The sequence below is a fragment of the Tamandua tetradactyla genome, chromosome 7, assembly GCF_023851605.1.
Source record: "Tamandua tetradactyla isolate mTamTet1 chromosome 7, mTamTet1.pri, whole genome shotgun sequence".
In the NCBI taxonomy this organism is placed as follows: Eukaryota; Metazoa; Chordata; class Mammalia; order Pilosa; family Myrmecophagidae; genus Tamandua; species Tamandua tetradactyla.
This window is the reverse complement of record NC_135333.1, coordinates 18442898-18470547: the sequence shown is the minus strand read 5'-3', so window position 1 is coordinate 18470547 and position 27650 is coordinate 18442898. Positions and strand designations below refer to the sequence as shown.

At 36.5% G+C, this 27650-nt stretch overlaps 1 protein-coding gene across 9 annotated transcripts in view; it reads right to left on the bottom strand.

Annotated features, from left to right (window-relative positions):
- Positions 1-327: 327 nt before the first annotated feature.
- Positions 328-27650, bottom strand: part of CNST (consortin, connexin sorting protein) — a 140571-nt gene continuing 113248 nt past the window's right edge. For 5 of the 9 annotated variants that reach the window (XM_077168534.1, XM_077168533.1, XM_077168539.1 and 2 more), the window contains 3 exons: positions 21282-22156; positions 10176-10311; positions 328-5372 (listed from right to left, as the gene is read on the bottom strand). In XM_077168534.1, the coding sequence (XP_077024649.1) occupies positions 5167-5372; positions 10176-10311; positions 21282-22156 (1217 nt within the window). In that variant the 3' untranslated portion in view covers positions 328-5166. Of the gene's footprint in view, positions 5373-8433; positions 8548-10175; positions 10312-21272; positions 22157-27650 lie in introns of those variants that run through there. The other 4 variants (XR_013179215.1, XR_013179216.1, XM_077168537.1 and 1 more) reach the window with 4 other exon arrangements.

The window sequence follows — 27650 nt, the reverse complement described above, 5'->3', positions numbered from 1 at the left end:
GCATCAAATAGAAAAGGGGGAAAAACTATGCTAAAAACAGTTTTAAATTACCATCTCAACATTTCAAAAGGAATTTAGAGGGATATAAAAACTGTGAACAGGATTAGGATGAAACGAAGGCATTTGAATTAGTGAGTTTATCGCAACACTTTATTAGTTTGTTGAGTAGTTAGACCTTGTACAAATGAGGGGTTGTACTTGGGAGTCACTTAAGATATTTTTCTAGCCCATTAGGCACGACACTGAAGGAGCATAATGTATTCTGATGGCAGTAGGGGTTCCTTTGTCCCCTATTCCCTTGAGATATCATGAAGCTGCAAACTGAACTTTTAAAAAAGAACACATTTATTGAGAGATAAACATATCTGCATCCATGTAAAGTGTACAACTTAGTGATTTTGAAAGATGTATATAACTGTGCAACTATGGCCACGACCAAAATACACATTGATTTTCATCAGTCCCCAAGTTTTCTCAATCCCTTCCATCTGATACCCCTAGGAAACTGCTGATATGCTTTGTCACTATGTATTAATTTCACATAAATGAAAACACGCAATATGTATGTTTTCATAAATTTCTGGTGAAATGTTGTTTTTCTCCCCATCTTTGGCTTGTGCACAAATTTTTAAAGTCAGGTTCATCACTTTTTCTTTCATAAGTTTGTGTTTTGTGTTCTAAAAAATCTTTGGCTTCCGGCTTCTTTCACCCAAAATAATTACTTCAAGATTCACCCATGTCACTTGTGTATCCACAGTCTGTTCTTTTTAATAATAGTATTATATTGTATATATGTGATGGACTTTGAATTGTTCCCATTTTTTGGTTATTATGAATAAAGCCAGTATGGAAGTTTGAAAATTTTTGTATGGACATATTTTAATCTCTCTTAGGTAAGAAACTAGATGTCAAATTGCTGGGTCAAGAAGTATATTTACTTTTTAAAATTTTTTGTAAGAAACTACCAAATTTTTCCGAAGTGGTACCTTTACACATCCCCATGAGCTATGTATGAAAATTTTAATTGGTCAACATCTGTACCACACTTCATAGTATCAGTTTCATTTTACCATTCTAGTGGATGTGTAGTGGTACCTCATCGTTTTCATTTGCATTTTTAATGATTAATGATATTCAGCATCTTTTCATCTGCTTATTAGCCATCCAAAAATTTTTTTTGTAAAGTGTGTTCACAGTATTTTAATTGGGTTATTTGTCATAATATTGAGATGTATGGACTTTACATATTCTGGATATAAGATCTTTACCAGATAAAGATATTATGAACATTTTCTCCCCTTCTTTGGCTTGTGCATAAATTTTTAAAGTCAGGTTCAACCCTTTCTCTTTCATAGTTTGTGTTTTGTGTTCTAAGAAATCTTTGCTTACCCCAAGATTTCAAATATTTTCTTGTATGTTTTCTCCTAGAAGTTTTATAGTTTTAGCTTTTACATTTAGATTCATTTATTTCAAGTTCATTTTTCATGTGTGGTATGAGTTAAGGTCTGTGTTTACTTTTTTCCGTTTGCATATGCAGTTTTTTTCAGTACTATTTTGGAAAAAGGCTTCCCTTTCTCCCACTGAATTGCCTTGGCATCTGTGGTGGTTTGGAACTATGTACCCCAGGGGAAAAAATGTATTCTTAAAATTAATCTACTCTGTGGGTGTGAACCAATTGCAAGTAAGATCTTTTGATGAGGTTACTTCAGTTAAGGTATAGCTCAACTCAATCAGAATGGATCTTATTTCTATTACTGGAGTTCTTTATAAGCAGAATGAAATTCAGACAGATACAAGAGAAAGCCACAGGACCCAAGAAGCTAAAGGTCAATAGAACTCAGAAGAAAAGGCAGAGGCTGGGGAAAGCCTTCATATGCATCGCTACGTGACAAAAGAGCTAAGGACGAAAGATCACTGGCAAGCCAGCTCCAGAATGTATCTACCCCAGAAAAGCCATGCTTTTTTCCTGATCCAATCTTGATTAAACATCGTAGGTAGATACTTTAGATTATCTCTGTGCAGATGTGACATGCCTGATTGTGGGGGCGGTCTTTTGATTAGATGGAGACGTGACTCAACCCATTCCAGGTGGGTCTTGATTAGTTTACCGGAGTCCTTTAAAGAGGAAACATTTTGGGGAGAGTAGAGCTGATACAGATGCTGACACTTGGAGAACAGAGACACAGATGTTCGGAGATGCTTGGAGCCCAGCAGACATCACATGAGATGTTAACCAAGCCAGAACCTGGAAAGGGAAGCCAAGAAATGAAGGCCAGCCCCAGAGATGCAGAGTGAGGAACCCCCAGAGGAACAGAGGCTGAAAGCAATGGAGCCCAGGAGCAAGGGACCAGCAGATGCCAGCCACATGACCTTTCAACTGACAGAACTGTTCCAGACCCATCGACCCTTCTTGAGTGAAGGTAACCTCTTGCTGGTGCCTTAATTTGGATACTTTTTTACTTCCTTAGAACTGTAAACTTGTAACTTTTTAAATTTTCTTTTTAAAAGCTGTTCCATTTCTGGTATATTGCATTCTGGCAGCTTAACAAACTAACACAATTTTTAGATGAAATTTTAAATACTGTCAGGCAGGTAGGGGAGGCATTTTACAGGCAGAGGAGCCCTTACTTAAGGACCTTCCCAGAAGAAATGGCCACCTACTTATGGAGCCATCAACTTTTGAAATTATTTTACTTTTACTTCAGTGCAGTTTTTCTAGCACCCAAGGTTTCAAATAAATTCTCGGAGACACTTTTGTTGGTGTACATTTTAAATTACAAGCTCAGTTTGATACCCTCAGATACAGGTCTTAAAATAAGATGAGGTACAAATAACTGTCAGTACTTTAAAATGACAGAAAAGAATTACATTTTAGTAAAATGAGATGAATTTTTTGAGATAACAATCTTTTGATCACCAGGTGGAATTACTCCAATTCATGCAATAAATGATTATTACATTTTAAAAAGTTGTCCTAATTTTTCTAGTTGAGACTTCATGCCTATTTTAAATCACGACATCAGTATGTTCCTGAGCTCACCTCATCCTCTCCTGGGAAGGAGTGATACACATATGGTTTCTCTGATACTCAAGTAGACCCCTGTTTATCAAGGTATTATTCTCCTTTCTCTCATGTCAGCACAAAGGTTCCCAGGAAATAATCAGTTTCGGAAGAAGTGGCCCTGTAGGTATAGGCAAATATAACACTTCACAGATTACAAAGGACTCCACAGTGATCTAAAAGAGGTGGAGAGGAAGGAAGTTTTGATTTATCACAACATAAAACTGGCAGACATCAGTATCACCAAATTCTTATACTTAGAAATTAGGAGGGTAAAACAGAAGAAGTTTGTCTATGACAGAGGTGCCCCTCATAGGATACCTTGTGAATGTCTTATAGAACCACATAAGAATTAGTACCATCAACATTTTACATATTTTACATACAATTTGAATACAAATTCTTAAAATTTATAATAAACATTAAAATAATCTTCTAATAAAATCAGCCTTAAGTATAAGGAATCTGAATTTCAATATCTTACACACTTCTAAATAAATATCTTTGATCTATAACCTTTGAAAATATTTCAGTTTACGATGACATGATGAAGACAAGTCAAACAGTATAAGTGAAAATAAAACATGAATTTAAAAATAAACAAGGCTAAAACCACATGAACTCAAATGACATAAAATCAAAACACTAAATATACAGTAATTAAACATCCAGCATTGTGATAACCAAATGCATGCTCAGCAATAGACTTTCAATTTATAAAAAGCCCTTTCAAATTCACTTAATCTAAATAAATATGCAGAAATACAAAGGGAGGTACTGTACCAGCCAGTAATAACTAGGAAGTAATTTCTCCCTTTTTCTTTCAAATGATCCTAACAGAAAAAAATGAAATAAGATCACTAGAGGAAAAACTATAAATCATGAATTTTTTTTTTAATGCTGCCTATAACATAAATAGCTAAAGCAAGGATTCCTAAATGGTAGGCCACTATACCTTAGATAAGGAAGTGCCACCTTACTGACAGACTTAAATAAAAATCAGACATTTGCTTATTTAAGATATGATTGAATTTTCACTTAATGATCCCATAATAGGTCTAAATCAAGCCCTTATGACTGCATATGGAAATATCAGAATGCATGATCTATTAATACTGAATTATATATGGTGATCTAATTTTGTTGCCAAAGTGTTAGTTTATTTTAAACAAGAAAGACCAAAATTAAAACATCTAGAGTAAGAACTATATCTTAATTATCGTTATATTCTGGTTCTTGGAACATAATAGATGCTCAGTGTTTGCTGAATTGAGTTGAGTCTAGCATTCATCATATTTCAGGAAAGCACTTAATCCATGATAAAACTGGTTGCCTGAGACTCAGGGGAGGCTCTTTAGTGCTACTTTGGGCCTGTGACTGACTTCTGGTGAGTGGATCAGGTTAACTGCCATAGATCTGTTACAGTTTCTTGTCTGAAGGCCAAGATTTCTAAAATTCATCTATTCCAAAGTTAAACCATCTTAAAAGATTTGTGCCTGCACATCTATAATAGTCAAGTTAAAAGAGTAAAAATAATCTTTGTTATTCTATATTGAATATTTGCTTATGATAAATGCCTGTAACGTACACATACACACACATACTCACATATGGACGATAGAATCTGTAAATAATGCACAGAACCTAAATTACATTGAAACCGTAACGTAACTAACTCCCTTTGATTATATACAAACTTATTGCATGATAGTGGAAGCATTATCTTTGGACCAACAAATGTAAACAAAAGTGTCCTTTAACCATTACTCAACAAGGTGGCTAAAAACAGTGTGGCTACACGATTGCCTTGTTTAATTCTGCTTAGTGTGTCTCATTTCACCAGGAAGCTATGAGGAGAAGATACATATGCTCTCAAAGATCATCCCTTTCATGCACAATGCTAAGATCAATATTTGCCTTATTATGAGGATTATTCTAACAGAGTCCTCTGGATTGCCATTTGTTGATGTTTCATTTCTGATGTCTATGGTTCCTCATGGGGGTGGATGGTAGTGGGGGTGTTACAGAACTCCTGAAATAAGAGCTGTTTACAGAGTTTCACATCTTTGACTCAGTGCCAGCATGCCTGTCCCTCTTGAATGCTGCTAGGAGAGGTAGATCCAATGTTTAAGTTCTGCCATTCCCTGCAGTAATTTAGTGTAATAAAAGTCCATGTTGTCTGCAAAATCTGTACAAACAGGTGACTCCAGGTCACCAAAGGTACAATATATTGCAGTTCCTCCAACACTAAGGAACACAGTTGCTATGCATAGCAAGATCAGTAAAATACAGGAACCACTTCCAATTTCATCTGCAAACATAAAAGAAACAAGAGAAAAAGAGTGAGATTAAAATGACAAAAATGGAAATCCTAGCATCTGATTAATAGCAGACATTTCTACTTTTAGTGCTCTAGGGACTGTAGTTATTGACAGAAAGCCAGTGCAACCAATAATTCTACAAAGTCCTACCTATTAGTTACCACAAAGATACATTTTTGTGGATTTAAAAAATATATATTTTAAAAATATTTATTTATTTAATTTTTTTTGTATGCTGTATGGTGTGGTCATATTTCATTTATTTTTCCATGTTGACTATATCGTTATTGCAGCACCATTGCTGAAATTTTGTTTGTTTTGCTTATTTGTTTGCTTTTTGGGAAGTGCATGGACTGGGAATGGAACCCAGGTCTCCTGTATGGCAGGCTAATTTGTGGAGTTCTGGATGCTAAAATTAAAACTAGCTCATTTATACAAGATAATTCCTTCTGTGAAAAAGGAAAAAGGCAGCAATTCTCTGATGTGCTTACAGTGTTATTCTGCAGTATGGATTAGGAGTTTACATCATGGGACCACCTTAAAGTGAAGTTAATTTGATATGAAACAATAAAAAAGTCCTTGGGGGGCGGGCCAAGGTGGTTCAGCATGTGAGAGTGCTTGCCTGCCATGCCAGAGGACCCGGGTTCGATTGCCGGTGCCTGCCCATGTAAAAAAAAAAAAAGTCCTTGGGTGGAATTTCATTTAACATTAGTGATATTCATTTTTATTTTTACCATTTAATATTACCATAAAGTTCTAGCTAATAGAGTAATTTCTTTTTATTTTGCTCTGGCATGTTCGTTTTTCTATATTGAAGAAAATAATTCTTCTTTGGTGAAAACCTTAATAATCATATTCATAATTAAAGAAAATTTAAAAATTTGGAAAAGACTAAAAACTTTTATAATCTATAGTATAATAAGGTATACGCAAAAACCCGTTTTGGATGGTAATTTGGCAGTATCTATTAAAAATTAAAAAGTAATTCATTCTGCAAAGCAGGACACTTTTGAAAGTAAAAGAATGTGTCAAGTAAGTAAAATACTGGAACAATACGTGTAAACCAGGACTGGCTCAGGCAAACTTGGACACAGAGTCCTCACATTAGTCCAGCAAATCCACTTTAGGGATTAGCCTGGAGATTTGCACGGTGTATGACATCATATATATAAGCATATTTCACTACAGCAGAGTTTGTTATAATAAAATGTTGAGAATAAATGAAATGCCCAGTTTATAACAGTACAGTTAAATAACTAAGGAACATTCATATAATGAAATTCTATGCAAGGGAGCACAGGTGGCTCAGTGGTTAGAATGCTTGCTTTCCATGCGAGAGACCCGGGTTTGATTCCCGGACCATGCACCGAAAAAAAAAAAAAAAAAAAAAGAAATTCCATGTAATTGCTTAAATTAATGAAATAAATTTAATATGTTCTCTCACAGAAAGATCTTCAAGATTCATGGTTAAATTACAAAAGAAGTTATATAATAGTATGTATGAACCATGTGTGTTATGGCTGAGAGAATTATGCTTTTTATTTCATTACTGTCTGAATTTTTTTATGATTAGCATATAAATTTTACAGAATCTAATATAAACCAAATAGACTTTATGTGGAAGACTTTACAGTAACACAAGCATATGTTCTCCTGGACAAATTCAAACATAAGAGTATTTTACAGCTTTAAGGGATTTCACTTTTATCTTTTCCCCATTCAGATTTCCCTCCTATCCACACTGTTAAATTTGGTGTGCATCTTTCCAGACTAAAAATACTGTTTCAAGATTTTTATACAAAAAGGATTCTATAATCATACTATTCTGTGACTCACATTTTTAGAAAGTTTATACCTATGTATGCACATACATTTTTATATTGATAAATATTATATTATTCATGCTGTGCTTCTCTTTGTCATTTCAATGTTTTTTTTTTGATATGGCTCCCTCCCACTTCCTTAATCTATGTTAGCAATTTAGATTATCTTTCCTTATTTTTCTCTGTTATCATATATTCATATGTGAACATTTCAATGCAGTTTACATCCTTAAAAACATCTATCCACATGTGTTGAAACTATTTTGAGCTGCATTGTCTGGTATGGAAGTTATGAGCCACATGTGGCTTATATTAAGCCCTTAAAATGTGGTTGGTTCAAAGTGAAATGTGCTATAACAGTAAAATACATATTGGGTTTTGAGGACTTAGCACAACAAAGAACGGAAATTTCTCATTAGTAATTTTTTATATTGATTATATCAAAAGATACTTTGATATAACTGGATTAAATACAATATATTATTAAAATTAATTTTTAAATGTTGTTACTTGAAAATTTACAATCATATGTGGCTTTCATTTTATATATATCTATATATGTATTTGTATGCTATATGTTGGGGTCACATTTCATTATTTTTCCATGTGAGTATACCATTACTGCAGCAACATTTGTTGAATTTTTTGTTTGTTTGTTTGTTTTGCTTGTTTGTTCATTTGTTTTTTGGGAAGTGCATGGACCAGGAATCAAACCCGGGTTTCCTGCATGGCAGGCAAGAATTCTACCACTGAACTACCCTTGCACCCCCTTGCATTGTATTTCCATTGGATAATATTGATTTAAAGGAAGAAGAACTGGTCACTTGAGGAAGATTTTGGCAGAACATGAGGTTTATGAAAACACTGTATAAGCTATAGAGTTTAGGAATAAACCATCATCATCACCAACGATTTACATGAAGTTTGGTAATTTTCAAAATGAATTCATACTCAGTATTTTACATGGTCTTCAGTTCTCATGAGATGCGTGGGGTGGATATTATTTTCCTTATTTTAAAGATGAAACTGAGCCTCCTACAAGTTAAAAGCTGAGAGATCAAGGCTCAGGTATTTGGGGCAGGTAACTGTGACTGTGACTTAGTTCAAGATGAGATAGCTACTAAGAGAAATAGGTGTCAAGACTGTGAGTTCTAAATTCAGGGTTACCCTCACTAAGCAATGATTCAGTTAGTGCAAAACAGAATTGAGGGCCTCTTGCCTCTCTCACCTCTGTCTTTGTGAGTGTCCTTACGTCCTCTTACATGTGTTTCAAATTTTCTGCCTGCTTACTCTATGCTGCGCTCTTGAATTCTTTTTTGTGGTATGGCCATGAACCTGGAAACTGAAATCCGGCAACACATTTTGGTGAGCCAGCCAGGAGTGAGGCTTTTATTCTCCAACCATCTGGACTGACTGTAAGCCTTTCACTTCAAATTAATGTTGATGCAAAGATATTCAACCAATCCGACCACCCCTCCAGACACCTCCCCTCTCAAACAACATAGCCATAAAGTTCTACGTCCCATCAGCCAATCTGACTGCCCCTCCGGACTCCTCTTCTCTCAACTTAAATGACATAGCCAGAAAGTTCCATGTCTCTTCAGGCAGGGCCTATACCCCCTATCAAGCCAGAAACAGCCACAGAAGACAGACCTGTCTCCCTCAGTACCCCTTCAGATTAAGGGATGAGAACTCTCTGAGGGGGAATTTGAGGCAGGCTAGAACAGTGAGAGAGAGGGAGTGAGAAAAAAAAAATGAAGGAGTCCTTGAACAAAGATGGTTAACCAAGGTCAGGAGGGCACATGTCTGGCACAGACAACTTGCCTGAGGGCTACCCACTTATGGGAAACACCTGGTGAAAAGCAACCCGTCTAGAGCCAAACCCACCTGAGTGACTCATCTATGGAAAAGGAAGGAACCAACCCACCCACTCAAATGCAATATTTACCACCAGGCACCACCCTGAAGAGAAGGGAGGGTAGAAGACAAAACCCTGAACACAAAAGGGGGAATGGAAATGAGTACATCTAATCTATACAAGCAAATAGCTCACACTACCTATGGCCTCTTGCCTCCCTCACCTGTCTTTATGAGTGCCCGCATGTTCTCTTACATGTGTATCTAATAAATTTTCTGCCTAATTTAAAAATAAAACAAAACAGAATTGAGCTTTTCATCTGGAGAAGATTGTGAAAGTTACAAGTAAGATACAAAAGTAAAATGAGGGGATTAGGCTAGATTATTTCCAAGGCCCCTACTATCTTCATAAAAATTTAGAAATGTCTACCGCTATCACTTCTTATGTCATGCTTAGAATAGCTACATATTTACAGTTTCCATTTTCTTTTTTAAACTATGTAATTGTTTTTTTAAATATAAGGAGCAGTATTGACAGGTTCTTGGCTGTACTTCCTATCTAGGCCTTAGGTAAGCCTACTGTGACCACCTGTTAAGGCTGCTACATGTAACCACCTTAAGTATAGCCCAGAAGGTTAAACAATAGTAAAAATGTGTTATATTGCTGCTATTGACACAAACTTTTTCCTGAAACAGTCAAGAAGGGGTCACCAAAGACAGTCTACTTGTAATCCACAAGTATTTTTCACACCATTAAAGGTGAAGTATCAATTCTGTACTGAAAAGAAGACAAAAATAGTAGGCTCACTAAAAGAAAAAGAAGTACTAAAGAAGGAAAATGAAGTGAATTCTCAGCATTAAGGACTATCTAAGGGATAGGAAGGCCATGAGTTGAATCTTTAAACTTGCTTATTTGAGCAAACAAAATGGTTACAAATAATTTAAGAAATGATTATAGTCTAATTCTCTGTATTTCTCTTGTGGAAGATAAAGCACCCCTAAGTCCATATATATATTTTCTAAATTCTGATATCAAGCATCATATCACACATGAATTCATTCTTTCAGCCAGCACTGAAAACTCTGTGCAAGGCACAGTGCTGAGAAGTTTACCTTGATCCAAGTTATCTTCTATCTCTTGGAATCTCACTCTTCTCTTAGATGGTTTCTGTTGCATTTGGGCAGGGTTATTTCCTACACTATCATTCCTCTTCTTTAATATAGAGACTAAGCCTTCAGTAGGAACCACCTGTCAGAGATTATAAGAGTCATCTGTTATATGGTGGGACTTATCAGTGATAGTTTCCTTCTATGTGTAAAAAGGTCAAGTCAATTCAACAGGTTCTTGAGTTTTTATTATAGGTGCATCCAATTCTTAAAGAAACAAACATCACAATTAATCATTAAAACCTAATAGAATAAAACTTTCATTTCTATGCAAATACACAACACTAAAGTTCTGACTGCTTCTCTAAATTCCTGACATCACTCCAGGGTCAGGAAGTGTGACACAGTGTGCAGTGGATTGAAAATCATGAGAGAGCAATGATTTTCAATTAAGAGATTAATTACCTTGCTATACAGCTTAACTTTCCTGTTAATTTGTCTGTAAAATGACCGCTTTGCTAATTATTACTGTTAAATCTCGCTTTATAAGAGAGGCATATAATACACCACTGCTTTTTTCATTCATTAGTGATTTTAAAAAATGAAAATATGAGAATTAAAAATATCTGATACCAAACAGTGAACATCAAAATGAATTGTCCTCACTTCCTCTGAGAAGCTATGTACTTACTTAAATAATGCTCTCTTGCTCAAAATATTTTAAGGACTCCTTTTCTAGAATTTTTCTTGTATTCTAGAATTTCTCTAGGGATATACTATTACTATGTAGTATAAAGAGGTCAGGAAACTATGGAAGGCAGACCAAAAGTCCACTGTCTATTTTTGGAAATAGCATATAATTAGAACATACCCAAAGCCATTATCTATTTATTTCCTATGCTGTCCAATATCTTTTAGCTCCTCACCTTTACCCCTTTCTTGCTTTCTGGTTTTCACTTGGGCCACCTCTCTCTTGCCTATACCCTACCCCTTATTTAAAAGAAAAAAGAAAAAAAAAGCTTGCCATTTAGGAAACAAGAGACTCCGCAGTGTAGGAAGAAAGAGAACATCATTTAGTAGACCCAGGCTGGGACGCAGGAGGCCTTACCAACAGCCCCTGCACAGGAGATTATACACTGAAGTAAGCTTGTGAGCTGTCTGCTGGTTACAAGTTGCAGGTGGTGACAAAGGTGGGCATTGTGGGCCTAACTATAGGTGTCAGTGACTTACAGCCATCAGGTCACTGACAGAAAGGCACAGACCAATATAATGTCATTAAGCTGATCAATGGCATAAAATGCTTACTATGATTTCCAGTTTCAGCCAGCCATCTCTGAAAATGTGCTAAGCATAAATACTATAGATTCTATTTGTTCTTTTTATAACTCAAGCTTTGAGGGATAGATAACTCCATCTAGTCTTCTACTGGGCTTCCCTGAATATGGGTCTAAAGAAACCATTATCGCAAAAAAAAAAATCAATAGGAAGTCAACAATTTATTCTGACTGAAATATGTATTTTAGATGATGTGTCCCTATTCTGAGAAAGTTAAAGCACTTCAGTGATATTAAAATATTAAGGGCAAATATGCCCAGGAATAGTTTTCCAAATCTTCAGAGCCCCTTCATATACTTTTGCAACAAAGAAAAATAATTTATAATACCTTGCTGAAACTGAAAGGGAAAGAAGTCCTAATAAATTTCTAGAGAACAAGGGATGGAAAATGGAAATTAATTTTAATGAATATATTTCTACTAATTAAAGATATATTATTGATACTCTTTTTATTTTTAGTAAAGGTAAAAAAAAACACAGGTATTTCACAGATTCACTACTTTTTCCCTAAAATAAAGTTGTACGTTTACCAATAGAGAATCCATCCATGATGGGAGTTCTCAAGTTGCTTTAACTACTTAGAAATAACAATCTTATAAAGAACATTTCCCAGGATAAGCCTTAGAGTGGAATTACTGTTAAGTACATATCTTTATGATATGTAAATTCAAGAAACAAACTTAAACCATAAATCAAAAGACATGGCAAATATGAATAAATGGATGTTGAAAGTCTGAAAGAAATTACTGAAAGTCATGTGGAGAGGCACAGACAAAGACGCTATCCTAAAGTAGTAAGTTAACAGCTACTACTTTAGCCCCCTACCTTAGCTTCTGCTCAGATGAATCCCAGGTGTCTGGCTTTGGAAGTCATGCTATTAAGGGACACAGCCATACCAGGGGGCCTCACCTTACTTACAACTGGCAGCAATTAACTTTTTGAAAGAGGGAAGAAGAAAAGAGTTTAAGAAATTATGTGGGATGGGGCCAATATTTTGTTTTAACCCCTCACCCCCATTCCTTAACTCTTGGCCAAAATCTAATCACATCTTATATTTCCTTTTCCTTCCTCTCTCCCACTAAAAACCTTCTGTTCAAGCAAGGCCTGTCCCAGTATTTAAAGTGAAAGAGTGTATTCTTTCCAATAATTTCTTTCAGTCCAGCTCATGGACCTTCTCCAAGTTATGTTGGTCAAGAAGCTGCCCTCTGGTCCTAGAGATGGAAAATGGGGGCTAGTGGGACCAAGTTTAGGCATAGGAGTGTAAGCCAAGGGGAACTCTTAGAAGAGAGGTGGGTGTGGCAGACATGAGAATTTATTCTTTCTCTGTTTCTGTATGGGTTTTGGGCAGAGGTCTTGGAATCTTCCAATAATATAGAATTCCTACTTATTACATCAGGATCGTCAGCCATAAAGAGCTTAAGAAACGACTTTGGCGGAGTTTACTTTAATTGTATGATAAAATGCAAGTGAGCCAAAAAAGATTACAGTCTTAGTAGTCTCAATCAAAAGACTGCCAAGTGTTTCTAATTAGGTTAGGAGGTTGATTTAAGGCACACAGAAACATGTCTCCTCAAACTTCTCTTAGAAAATAAAACACATTTCTGTGTCTTATTGTTTTAATGTTTTTTTAAACATAATGTCAGTATTAAAAGATAAAGAATTTTAAAATCTTAAAAAAAGCTTTAAAACTAAATTTAATTTCCCATTTCAATTGCCAAATTTCTTCCCTACCCAAACAAGATTTACCAAGCCCTTCCATTGAGAACACAAAGAATGTTTTAAGCTGTAATTAATGTATTACAATTTCCAGGATAAGCCTTAGAATGGAATTACTGTTAAGTACATATTTTTATGATTACTTGTGGTACTCTATATGTACAGCCATCTGGCCTAGACTTCTATATCTATGAATATATTATTCTTCCAGAAGTTCCCCTCAAACATCAATGATCATATTATTTAGCATTTTAAGAATGAATTGGGCGGCCATGGTGGCTCAGCAGGCAGGGCGAAGACCCGGGTTCAATTCCCGGTACCTGCCCATACAAAAAAAAAGAATGAATTGGTTGTAAAAACAAACAATTACTTAGCAATACTACTGTCATATTAAATTTTGCTTTAATTTAATAAACGGAAAACATTCAGAGAGGCCTTGTTGTTAGAATTGCTTTCTCAAAAAATTAAAGAAGAAAATATATATCAAATAGTATTCTTTTAATGATGTGGGCTTAACTTAATCCAGAAAAAAAATTCAAGATAAGGAAAATTTAAAAGAACACATGCATGGTTTCTAGCTCACTTGAGAATTAACATCCATAAATCATAACTACATATTAAAAATATCTTAAATGCCAGAGCTCTCACTGTAAAAGCACATGTCAAGTTTATCACTTATCATCATTGAAAGAACAAGTGGTCTTCTGTCTTTTCCTTCAGATTTGGGTTTTATAATAAGATCTATAATTTAGTGAATGTGGATACTTTATGTAAAGACATTTAGAGAATGTTATATTTAATCATCACAACTCTCTCATAAGGCATTATCAGCCCCATTTCAAAGATGAAAAAACCAAGCTTAGAGAGCTTATGTGATTTGTTGAAGTGTGCAGTGCCAGTAACTGGCAGAGTCTGAATACAAATGCAAGATGAAACTTCTTGCCATTTCTGTAATATGAAAAGGTCTTTTCTATGACTATTACATTTTCATTTGGTGCCATATGCTATAATATATATTACAATTAAAGTGAGATGAACAGAACTTTCAAATAAATATAGTTTTTCTTTTGTTTTTGAAAGCAGTTGACACCTCTAGCAACAATTTTTTTGTTATATATCACCCCAATTAAGAGAGATTTAAACTAATGACTAAACTTTTAGAAATATGTCAATCTAGAGGCCGTGGGGAGAGGAGAGAAGAAAGACATCTTGTGTATCATTCAATTAATCTGGAAGTAGATTAATGTCTGGGCCAGTAGTACAATAAATTAACCTAAGTCACAGCTGCAGCAGGAGGAGCCAGCTAATGGAGGAAAGCCATCTTCCAGAAAGAACGTGACGGTGAACTCAGACCCCATAATGCTGACTTTTAGAATACTGCAATGTGGAACAGACCCACATGGGAAAAAAAACTGAGTAATAATTAAGTATGACAACGTTGAATTTTTAAAAGATTACTTTAAAAAGAAAAAAGTGTTTTGTTTTTTTAAATAGGAGGTTTATCATGTGTCTAAATTTCTAGGTTAGGCATTAGTTCATGTTTTTGTAATTTTGTTTTTGCTTCCTAAAATTGATACTTTGATACTTGATAAATGTAAACCAGGAGAAGAAATCCTAAGAATGTTAAGATTCCATCCTATTTTTTAATTTCCAGAAAACTGTTTAAATAGGTAGATTCCAAGAGAGAACTCTTGATTCGCTTCCTCTCTAAAATAGTGCCATATCTAATCCATTAACAAATCTTGTCAGTTTCTCTTTCAAAAATATATCTTTGCCACCACCACTGTTACTATCCTTCATTGTTTCTCACCTAAATAACTGCAACGACCTTCTAACTGGTCTCTTCTTTGGACCCTTCCTCCCTATATTCTAGTCTCCACAGAGAAGCCAGGATGCAAATCAGGTCACATTATGCTCCTGCTCAAAACTGTGGCTTTCCAACAGTCTGAATTTAATTCCAGTTCCTTATCCTGGCCTACAAGGCCTGTATGACCCAGCCCCAGCCTACCTCTTCCACCTTAACTCCTACCACTCCCCACTGCTCACAGTGCTCCAGCTTGCTGGCCTCCTGCTCTTCCTCCTGCATCTTCCAGGACGCCTCACTCACCCTGGTTATAGCAGCCTACTCCTCCACCCTACATGTCATTTCAGTCTCTCTATACCCTCTTTCTTAACCAGCTTACGTTTCTTCATAGCCCATACTCATTCAGACAGTGGTGTGAAACAATATTGCTTATTTTTATGTGGACTTGTTAATCTGCCTCTCCTACTAGAAAGTGGCAGAAGAGCAGGACCTTGATCTGTGACTATTAGTGTCTCCCAGCGCCTAGAATACAGTTGTTTAAAAATAAATACCCCAACCAGTAAATGAATTTGCAATTTATATATAGATAGCACCTATTATACATTTATTTGTGTAACAGTTTTTTCTCCTAACATAATCAAAACCAACCCCCTTTTAAAGACTGTTTATTTTTCTAAGTGGACTGGAAAAAAAAAAACCATACTGTTAAGTAAAATAATATGGTTGCCTGCACTGGGCATTGCCAGGAGGGAGGCGTTTTGGAAAAATGGGGCTTCCCAAGAAAACTGAAAACACTCAACAGAATTGCAGAAAAGCAATTCCTGGTGATAAACCAGTTTCAGTCCAGAAGAGACAAGATATCATCAGAATGGACAAGTGTACCTGCTCCCCACTTTGTAAGAAATGGCAACTTAATGTCAGCCAATCAGAACATTTCCTCACTTGCTTCTGCATTTCCCTTACAAGAGTCTCACCTTTCCACTCCCTCAGTGGAGCTTCCTTACACTTTTTCAATGGGAAGCATGATTCATGAATCATTCAATAAGGCTGTGTGATCCTAAACTGCAAGAAAAGTTTAACACTATGTGTGGACATCTGTTACTTACAATGGGATGGGCTGGTTTTGTAGAGAAAAGAAAGTTGTATCCAACAAGAACCCTATCCTTAAGAAGTTTGCGGTTTAGTGTAGAAAGCAACATGTGTGTGTTTTATAATAGTGAAAACATCACAGTTGAAAAGTAGTTCAAGGGGAATGATACTAAAGTTCCTTCCTCATTTGAACTTCAAAGAAGTAGTTCAATAGGACCAATAGTATGGACTTCAGTGATAAGGAATAATGGTAGCAGCTAACATTTACTGAGTATTTACCATGAGCCAGGTCTGCACTTAACACTCTACATGCTAAAAAGGAATGTCATAGATCTTGGGGGTTGGGTAGAATTAAACATGTGGAAAGGAAGTTCATCACTCCAGAGCAGAGCTAACACAGAAGGTAAAGATCAGCTATGAGAATGTGCAAAGTGTATCTGGGAAGTAGCAAGGAGGCTAGTCTAACTATAGTATAGGCTAAGAACAAAGGAACAGTAGGAGATGATGTAAGAAAGACAAATCACCTAGTGTCCTGAATACCAAGCCAGCCAAAGGAAACCCTGGTAAGGGATTGACTGACAATATGAAAAATGTTTTATAAGAGGGACTGTAAATTAATAGTCTATGTGTTAGATTCAGCACCTCAGATGTGTTAAATTTGTCAAGTGTTTTTAAAAACTTGGATAATTCTAGTCAAGGCATGGGACCCTTCTCCCTAAAAGTCTATACCTAAGCCATTTCAACTCTATTATCAGCTTGACCCCTTTGGGTGAAAAGATTTAGGGTTTTGACATTAAAATAATGATTTCAGTATTGTATGAGTATTGAAATAAAATTTCATCTTTTGCCAAAAACTGGGATACTCAAATGCAGCAAAGAGATCAAATACTTGAAGTCAGACCTGTTAGGGTCTTTATCAATATTTTTAATCACTGTGGCACTCACATGGAAGGCATTAAAAAATTACTAAATGAAAGTCTATTTGTTGGGGGAAAGAAGAGTCTCTTCAACAAATGGTGCCAGGGAAACTGAATTTCCACATACATAAGAGTGAATTTGGACTCCTATCTCATACCACATACAATATTACATAAAAATTACCTCAAAATGTATCAATGATCTAAATATAAGTGCTAAAACCATAAAACTCTTAGAAGTAAACGGGTAAATCTTCATGACGTTGACTTTAGCAATAAATTATTAGACATGACACAAAAGTACAAGCAACAGAAGGAAAAAATAGATAAATGGGACTTCAGCAAATTAAAACTTTTGAGCAAAGGACATTATCCAGAAAGTAAAGAGATGGCCTACAGAATGGGAGAATATTTTTCAAGCCATGTATCTAATAAGGATTTAACATACAGAATATAAAAAGAATTCCTACAATTCAACCACAAATAGACAAACAACCCATTTAGAAAATGGGCAAAGGATTTAGGCATTTCTCCAAAGAGCTACAAATGGCCAATAAGCATATGAAAAGATGCTTAACATCAACAGCCATTAGAGAAATGCAAATCAAAACCACAGTAAGATACACATAACACTCAGTAGGATGGCTGTTAGAAAAGCAGGAAATAACAAATATTGGCAAAGATGTGGAGAAACTGGAACTGTCATGTATTGCTGGTGGGAATGTAAAATTGTGTAGCTGTTGTGGAAAACAGTTTTGCTATTCCTTAAAAAGTGAAGCACAAAATTACCATATGAATTACCAATTCTATTCCCCAAAAAACTGAAAACAGGGATTCAAACAATACTTGTACACCAACATTCACAACAGCATTATTCACAATAGTCAAAGGAGGAAACAACCCAAATACCCATCAACAGACACACAGATAAACAATTTGTGGTATATACATACAATGGAACATTATTCAGCAATAAAAGGAATAAAATTTTGATACATAATACAACATGGATGAAACCTGAAAAATTGTGCTAATAATCCAGGCATAAAAAGACAAATACTGTATAATTCCACTTACAGAAAATATTTAGAATTTGCAAATTCACAGAAACAGTGGTAGATTAGAGGTTACTAGGGGTTGGGGGAAGGGGTATAGGGAGTTACTGCTTCATAGGTACAGAGTTTCTGTTTGGGGGATGAAAAAGTTCTGGTATTGGATGGTGGTAATGGCTGCACATCATTGTTAAGGTCATTAAATTGTACACTTAAAAATGGTTAAAACGATAAATTTTATTTTATATATAATTTATTTTACTGCAATAAAAATGAAAGAAAATTACTGAACGAGTGAATAAATGAGTACTCTCTAACTTGTTCTCTGACAGCGGACCAAAAACTTTTTTCTCCTTAAAAATCTGTGAACTAAGTATAATTGTTTTTTCTTTTTGGGGGAGGGGCATGGGCAAACACTGGTAATCGAACCCAGCTCTTTGACATGGCAGGTAAGAACTCTGCCACTGTGCCACCACTGCCCACCCAAGTATAACTGTTTTTTTGATGCTTTTATAAAGCAGTTGTGATTACACTTTTGATTATAATGTGCCATGCTGTTTTCTGCATAAGAAAGAACAGCAATGCCTCAGGTATTGCTATCTCTTTACTTAGCAAAATCATTTATGGGTATGAAAAAGTTCCCCTAAACTAGAAAAGTTTCATTTATTCATGTATTTATATTAACGAATTATATTAACATAGACATTTTTAGTCCTCTCTAGAGACTCTGTGTAAATTATTTCAATTTATTTGATGTACTTAATTGTTTAAAAATCAAGTGCTTCCATTAGGCTGGTAATGGTTATCAAAACCAAGCTACACATGGCAGAGCAATTTGGAAGTGGCAAGAAAACGAAAGTAGAGAGACAGGAAAAAAGTGAAAAACTGATAAAGAGGGTAACAGACAGACGCGGATGTGGAAATGATAGATCTGGGACAAGAACAGAGAAGACCTAACTAGGACAACATAGCTATACTGAAGCAAGCAGTCTCATGGGTCTCAATGATTCCTCAGGGCATGGTTGTATTACTGCCATGAAAAATACTTCTCTAAGTATTACTTAGTTATTAAGAAATTCTGTTCTGTATCCTCTGTTCACAAAAGTAGGAGAAACATAAGAAATATTTCAAAACAATTCCAGAAAAATCAGCCAACTGTGGCAGTAGGGACACTGAAAAGACCAAGAACTTCATGTGCTTCCTCCTTGTATTCTCAGCACCCAATCCGTGGAAGACCCTTAAAGTTTCTGCATGAAACAAAGTGTTTGGATAAAAAAGAAATTTCACCTAGAAGGAAACTCATGTTACCTGGAAATTTTACTTAGCCCAAAAGTTTATTCTGATGGTACCTCTTGGTAGTGATTTTTAGTTCTGAAATATTAAGAACTCTTTTCCTGACAAAGTTAGGCTGATTTAAAAAAAACATATTTCTCAGAATAGAAAAGGGAGTAATTATTCAGAAAGCAAATGTTTAACAATCTGATTAGAGCTATCAAAGGAAAGTATATTTAAGTTTTGTTGATCATATACAGCTTTTGGGGTGCTTAAAGCAGCTTAATTCAGACCAACAACATTTAGGAAAGGGGACGTTGTGTATAAAAAGCAACTTCATGAAAAGAGACAACTTTAGAATTTAAACATACATAGTTTCTATTCTAGCTGCTAGCTGAGTAAGAAAAACTGACATGATATTATGAGTTTGGGGAGAGATACTCCATCTGGTCGTAATACAACAATGATATTAATTCAACAGTTAATCCTCACCTTAAAATGTTCTATAAGGTAGGGAGACATAACAGGAGCACTCTGATCCTTCTTCACACTTTACACTTAACAAGATAAGACTATACATGATGTTTTCTTAGGTAGTGACCTTGATTACTGATGTGAAAAGAAGCAATCAGATATTAATTGGCATTATTATAACTAGATTTGGATAAGGTTGTAAGCTCTGTTTTGATAACATCTGGCATCAGTAGTCTAGCTAAAACAAACAAAAAACAGAATACTGGGTCAAGTGCTTTACTCAGTTCTATTTAAATATTGTCAAGAAAAAATGAGGAAGAAAAATTATAGTTCATGGGGAATTATGGAAGTGGCAATAAAGGAGGGCTATAACTGTCCCAAATTACCCTTAAAAGTTTTTCACAGGATTCTATTTCTACGTTTATTTTCTTGTCTACTTTGGCTTATTTTTCCATTTCCCTCCTTAAGTAACATTTTTCCATAAAAATGACAAGCTAGAGTATGGGTATAAATGGGGCTTTAAAGCTAATTCAGAAAAATAATAAGATGTAGAAGAAAAAAGGTAGCTAGTATCTTAATTTTCAGATGAAGAAACAAGCTTAGAGACATAAAAAGTAAGTCCATGGGGCTGGTAACTGGTGGAGTCAGCATCTGAACTAAGGTTGTTTCTAAATAAAGCCTGCTCTTTCCACTACACCAGGAAGCTTTCCCGAGGGGCTGTGGTTTTGGTATAGCCGTTTTTTCCCCTGAACTTTTTAGTCATATTATCAAACGAAGGAGGATCATCTTGACCTTTGTTTTGATTAGATTCTTTATTGTTAGTTTTACTTTTCTTAGAGAAAATTTAAAACTGAATTATTTATATATTATATAGCCAAGCATTAAGTATTAAGTTTGCTAAAATCCAGAGTTTAAAAATTAATGCTATAAGAAAGAGAAAAGTTACAACATGCAACTTAACAGTTTAAGAATGCACTCTGAATCTCCTAGTCTTATTGTATTTTAAAATGTTTCCTCCATTATGATAGATTGTTTTAAAGAATTAAAGAAATACATATTAACAATAAGAAGAAACAGTAAGTTCATATTACATTTTACCTTCTAGACCTAAGAGAATAAAAATGAAATTTCTCCATAAGAATATGGCTAACCTTGTTTTGATCATAATTTCCGGGACTGTCATATGAAAGTCATAGGAATATAAAATATGGTGTTCATGTTAACTGTCTCTGAAGGCATGTACATAAATTTGTTAAGTATAAACATTATAATCATTGAAAGTCATATTATTCAACACATGTATATAAATATAAACACTAATGATTAAGCATTTATGTTAACTAAAATTTTCCCTTGTGTTTGAGACCAGGGAAAACTAACAAAAACAAAGCAATATTTAGTATATATATATGTTCTTAAATCTCATTTGGCTTCTATTAATTCTCTAATTTACCTCTGTAATCTCTATCCTTTTTGCAAGATCATCAAGAGAAAGAGAGCTGTCATCAGAAGGTAGATTCTCCTGTAGACTATAGGATACTTCCTCCGGAGAAAGATCTTGAATGAGATCAGAGTCTTCCTCTTGGTAATCTTCATCTGAAAGGGACTCTTCAGTATCTTTTAAGCATCCTTCTAAAAGGCTGTTCAAATACTCTTCTGTTTCTTTACTGATTTGGTCGTCCTTATCTCCCTTTTCTTCTGGGGCCATATACCCCTCCGGAAGCACTGCACTTAGGTCTGTTACTTGATTATTTTCACCGAGTGCACTCTCAGAGCCATCTGAGTCAGTGTGACCCTGTGGTGATTTTCCATCACTGCCCGTGAGATCAGATTGCTGTAGCTCATTTAATTCATTGTTCTCAAATTGATCTGTGGGCAACGCCTCACCCTGAAGCGGCAATTGGAGTTCTTTTCTTTCAGTCTGGGAATACTTGCCCTCAGAAACCAATGCAGGTGGTAAAGTTAATGGTTCTAACACGGACTTGCTGGAAAGGAACACATTAGGATTCTCAGCAATGCCCTGAACTTTGGTCCCATCTTTGTATGCCTCTGTTTCAGCCAGCTGCAAGTGGCTGTAGTCCTTACAAGCGTTCTGGGAGGAGTCTGGCCCAGACCTGCCCTCTGCTGTCTCCAGGGACTGGGTGTGGAGCTGAGGCACGGCTTCAGCACTGCGGACAGGCTCCGCCATGTGGGGCTTCTCTGCAGCCACTGGAGGGCTCAGGGAATCTGCCTGCTGGGTGATCTGATTACAGCAGGCACTCTTCTCCCTGATTTCTGTTTTATATTGGTTTTCTTTACTTGGTTCCTTATCAAGACAGGTTTCACTCTCTAAATCAAAGGGGAAAAAAGTTGTTTTAAGATTCAAAATGACATTTTTTACAGGAGGAAAGAGAAGGGATATACAAATAACAATATACTAACCCTCTCAAATGAAAATTAAATCTGCTGGAAAATAGTGTCTTTAGGTAGAGGAAAATACCTAAATATTCAGCAAACAATCCTTTACAAACAAAAATGAATAGGTTCATTTCCCGGTGCCTGCCCATGTAAAAAAAAAGAATAGAAATTATTAAAAAGCATGTTGCGCATGTTGAGTATAAATTGATAATTTAATCTTCATTATTTTATTTATTTTTGGCCTGGGCAGGCTCCGGGAATCCAACCCAGCCACTGTTACACTCCCTGCCACTGTTGCACCACCCTATAATTTTAAGTTAATTTTCAAAGGTTTAAAAAAACTCTCCTGAATTTTATTGGCCTTTTATATTTAAATGTATGGGGGGGGGATCTGCAGGGACCCCACACAGAACTGTAAGTCCCCCAAGCTGTGGAGGCTGGCACCCCTCCCCACGGGCACTTTCCCGACAAAGAAACAGACCTACTAAGAACAAGGAAGGTAGCTCAACCAAGCTCCAATTGTGGAATTAATGAACAAATTCAGACTGCTGAAAACAGGCTCTGAGCACAGATACACCTGGAGTTAGCACCAAAGGAACCAGGAACCCCCCAACCTCCCACTCCGCCAACCCTGTTAAAGGGGAGGTGGGGATGACAGGAAAAAAAAAGAAACCAAAAAACAAAAACCCAGAAGCTTTTAGAGGTGGACAGCACAAAATACTGGAAAAGGGCTTGGCCCCAAGAAAAGGGGGCACATAGACCCCTCTGTGTGTGTACACACACACACAGAGCCCTATACCAAATCCAGCTCTAGATTGACAAACATAGGGAGCTGGGGTGTGGCTCTGAAAAGGCTTTTTGAATTCCTGTTATTTTTTTCTTCTCTTTTTATTTTTTTAAGTATTTTCATTGACAAATCTTCACATACATATAGTCTATACACGGTGTACAATCAGTGGCTCATGTAGTCATCACCATGATCGTTTTTTGGAACATTTGCATCGTTCCAGAAAAAGAAAAAGAAAAAGAAAAAACTCAAATATCCATACCCATGACCCAGTCCCATCACTGACCCCTCCCTCTCATTGGGTATTTTCAGCTACCCAATTTATTTTACCCTTTGTCCACTCTATTATTTATTTATTTTTTTATCCATATATTTTTACTCATCCGTCAATACCCTGGATAAAAGTAGCAACAGACACAATTTCACAATCCCACAGTCAAAGTGTAAAAATTATATCATTATACAACTGTCTTCAAGAATCAAGGCTACCAGAATGCAGTTCAACAGTTTCAGGTACTTCCCTCTAGCTACCCCAATACACCATAACCTAAAAAGGGACATCTATATAATGCATACGAATAATCTCCAGGATATCCTCAATAATATGTTTGAAATGTCTCAGCCACTGGAACTTTGTCTCATTTCTCTTTTACTCCTTTTGGTCAAGAAGGCCTTCTCAATCCCTTGATACCAGGTCCTAGCTCATCCTGTGATTTCTGTCACACACTGCCAGGGAGATTTATAATGCTGGGAGTCATGTCTCCCGTACGGAGGAGGGCAGTGAATTCACCTGATGAGTTGGCTTAGAGAGAGAGGCCACATCTGAGTAACAACAGAGGTTCTGTGGGGGTGACTCTTAGGCCTAATTATTTGTAGGCTTTGCCTAGACTTTGCAGGAATAAGTTCCATAGGGGTGAACCCCAAGATCATGGGCTTGGCTATTGATTTGGTTGTCCCCACTGCTTGTGAGAATATCGGAAATTCTCCAAATGGGGAAGTTGAATATTTCCTCCTTTCTCCCCAGTACTCCAAGGGGGCCTTGAAAATACTTCTTTATTCACTGCCCAAATTACTCTGGGATCTATCAGGGGATCACACCAATCTGGATGAACCAACAAGATCTCATGCCATATTCAAGATTCCATGTACTTATGGTGTTCAACTAAATAAAGTGCCAACACAAGTTAAATTAAGTAATGCACTACCCAAAATACAAATTTTGCACCAAATAAACATTTCTCCCTTTGGTCTCACACAGAAGTTGAAGCTTTAAAATATGGACAACAACCAGGGTGAAAGTCTCCCTGGTGACGTGGGAGATGACTCCCAGGGATGCATCCAGACCTGGCACTGTGGGATCAACAATTACATCCTGACCAAAAGTGGGAAAAGAAGTGTAATTACTAAAGTATCAGTAACAGAGAGTTCAAATAGAGTTGAGAGGCTACTCTGGAGGTTGCTTTTATGCAACCTGCCAACTCCTAACCAGGACCATTCCAGCTAATACTAAGGAACACCTAGGGCAATATATAAGATTCCACAAGGGTTCCATGCACTAGAGTAACTTTCCAGAAACCTACAATCTCCAGATGGGTCCCTGGTCCAGATAAGTTCTGAAACCCAGCCCAGTCTCTCCAGAACATCAGATAGCTCCATCTCCCTACCCCATATTAGTGACAGACCCTTCCAATATAAAAAATTTCGAATTGCCATAGCCCAGACAACCCCAAAGAGATGTATGGAAAGATCAAAGGTTATGGTGGAATTACACATAGAAGATAGGACTTAGCAAATGAATATGAATGCTGAATCATTAAACTGATATCTCTTTTAGTTTCCAGTATTTTAGAACAGCTAGAAGTAAAAGCCTAAAATTGTGAAGCTGTAACCCATGTCAAAGTTTGAAATATGTTCTACAACTAATTGTGGTACTGTGTTTTGAAATTTATAGCTCTTTTCTATATATGTTATTGTTCACAAAAAAAGAAGGAAAAAAAGTATATTGTGATGATAAGAAAGTATTTAAGCCCTCTAGGCTCCTATATTCTAGAGCAGCTAGAAGGAAAAATATGAGAGGATCATATGGTAGCTCATGACAAACTCTGGGATCTATCCTGTAACCACTTTTTGAAGAGTGCTTTGAAATTATTGCTTTTTTATTTCTTTACTTTGTATATATGTTACACTATATAATGAAAAAAGTTTTAAAAAAATACGGACAATATCATCCTTTACCCTGTATTATGATTTACCTTAGTCCTATCTAGATCAGCTTCACTCATATCTCTGCTCAAAGTCTGATCACTTTCCCAACTTTGTAAACAGTTCCTTTATGGGGTATTGCTGACTTTCACAGCTTTAGAGCTCTAACTCTTGAGTCCTAGGTGTCACATAAATAACTGAAGTTTAGTTCTTTGTGGGGTCTTAGCTGGTCTACCTGTGTGTCCAGTCACTGATGTAGCACTAGCAGTTGTTCTGTACTGTTCCTGGCTCTTTACTAGCTGCTCTGAAGGATGAACTAAATTCCACACCTCACTAAACTACCATCTTGCCCCACCTTCTTTTCCTGTCATTTCCTAACAGCTAATCAGATAGAACTGAGAACACACTCAGGCTTCAGCAATGGTCCAGGAAAGGGTGTAATTAAGGCATGTCTGAGAGACAAAGTAACTAGTCAGGTGAATAGGGATAATTGCCTAAAGGGTATATCTTCCTCAAGAAAAGGGGGGAATAGGGCCCACCTCAAGTGGCTGCCCTCCTTCAGGGAATTCAAGCCATAGGGGTCGGAAAATAGAAGCAACCTATGCCCACCTTCTACCTCAGCTTCTGTCTCAACCACACCACTGGCAGAAAGAGGCTGCTGAGAATTAAAGGTACCGTATCACTTTACACTGGTGGGAAGCTACACACTGACAGTTGCCACAGGCTGGGCAGGATACGAAAAGCAGAGAGTATAGAGTGTTTTAGTTTGTAATCTGCTGGAATGCAATATACCAGAACTAGAATGGCTTTTAAATAAGGGAATTTAATAAGTTGCAAGTTTACAGTTATAAGACTATGTAAATGTCCAAACAAAGGTATCGTGGGAAAGATGCATGGGTCAAGAACACCTCTGTCAGCTGGGAAGTCACGTGGCTGGCATCTGCTGATCCTTTGCTTTTGGGCTCTGTTACTTTCAGCCTTTGTTCCTGTGGGGGTTCCTCATTTTGCTTCACCAGGGCTGGTTTTCACCTCTTGGTTTCCGTTGGCTCTCTCCAGGTTCCGGCTTGCTTAACATTTAATGGAGACATCTGTTGGGCCGTAAGAATCTCCAAATATCTGTGTCTCTGTTTTCCAAGTGTCAGCTCTGCTCTGAAGTTTCTGTCTGCTCTGTAATTTTCTGAGATTTCTCCAAATTGTTTCCACTTTTAAAGAGTCTAGTAAAAATAATCAAGACATACCTGGAATGGGTGGAGTCACATTTCCACCTAATCAAAAAGGTCACACCCAAAATTGGACACACCACATCTCTGTGGAGATAATCTAATAAAAAGTTTCCATCTACAATACTGAATCAGGATTAAAAGAAATGGCTGCCCCAAGAAGACCAAATCAGGATTAAAACATGGATTTTCTGGGGTATACATACTTTGAAATATTCTTGTATATATCCACACAAGAGGCTTCATAAAAGCCTGACAACCTGCTGTGTCTCATGCTAAGGGAAACTTGATACTGGTTACAACCTCCCCCTGAGATATGGGCCTGTCTGGTCTGGGAAAATCTGACTGGGATTAATCAAATCTGAGGAGACCCTCCTCAAAAAATGGTTCCATATAGTTAGAGCAAGAACCAGAAAAACAAGAGCTGAAAAATTCTAATCAATTAAAAAGAAGCTATGCTTTGAGATTTTGTAGGTTTGTCCAGAGTGATGCCCCGATAAATCCCAGAGTGATCTGAACAGTGAATAAAAAAATATTTGCAAAGTCCCCTTGGGGGAATGGGGAGAAAGGGGGAAAACTCAATTTCCCCATTGGGAGCATTCCTGATATTCTTGCAAGCAGTGGGGGCAAACGAATCAAAAGCTGAGCCTTCAATCTTGGGGTTTGTTCATATGAAACTTTTCCCCACAAAGGACAGACTAAGCCTACTTAAAATTAGGCCTAAGAGACACTCCATGAGAATCTCTTTTGTTGCTCAGATGTGGCCTCTCTCTCTAAGCCAACTCGGCAGGTTGCTTAGAGTTGCCCTCTAAGTGGAACATGACTCCGAGGGGTGAAAATCTCCCTGACATGGGACAGAAATCCAGGGGATGAGCTGGGACCCAACATCATAGGAATGAGAACGGCTTCTTGACCAAAAAGGGGACGCGAGAAATGAGATAAAATAAAGTTTCAGTGGCTGGGAGATTTCAAACAGATTCAAGAGGTTATCCTGGGGCTTATTCTTTTGCATTATATAGATGTGCCTTTTTAGTTTATGATGTACTGGAGTCGCTGGAGGGAAGCACCTGAGACCATAGAGTTGTGTTCCAGTAGCCTTCATTCTTGAAGATGACTGTATAAAGATACAACTTTTACAATATGATTGTGAAATTGTAAAAACCTTGTGTCTGTTGCTCCTTTTATCCAGGGTATTGATAGATGAGTAAAAAACATA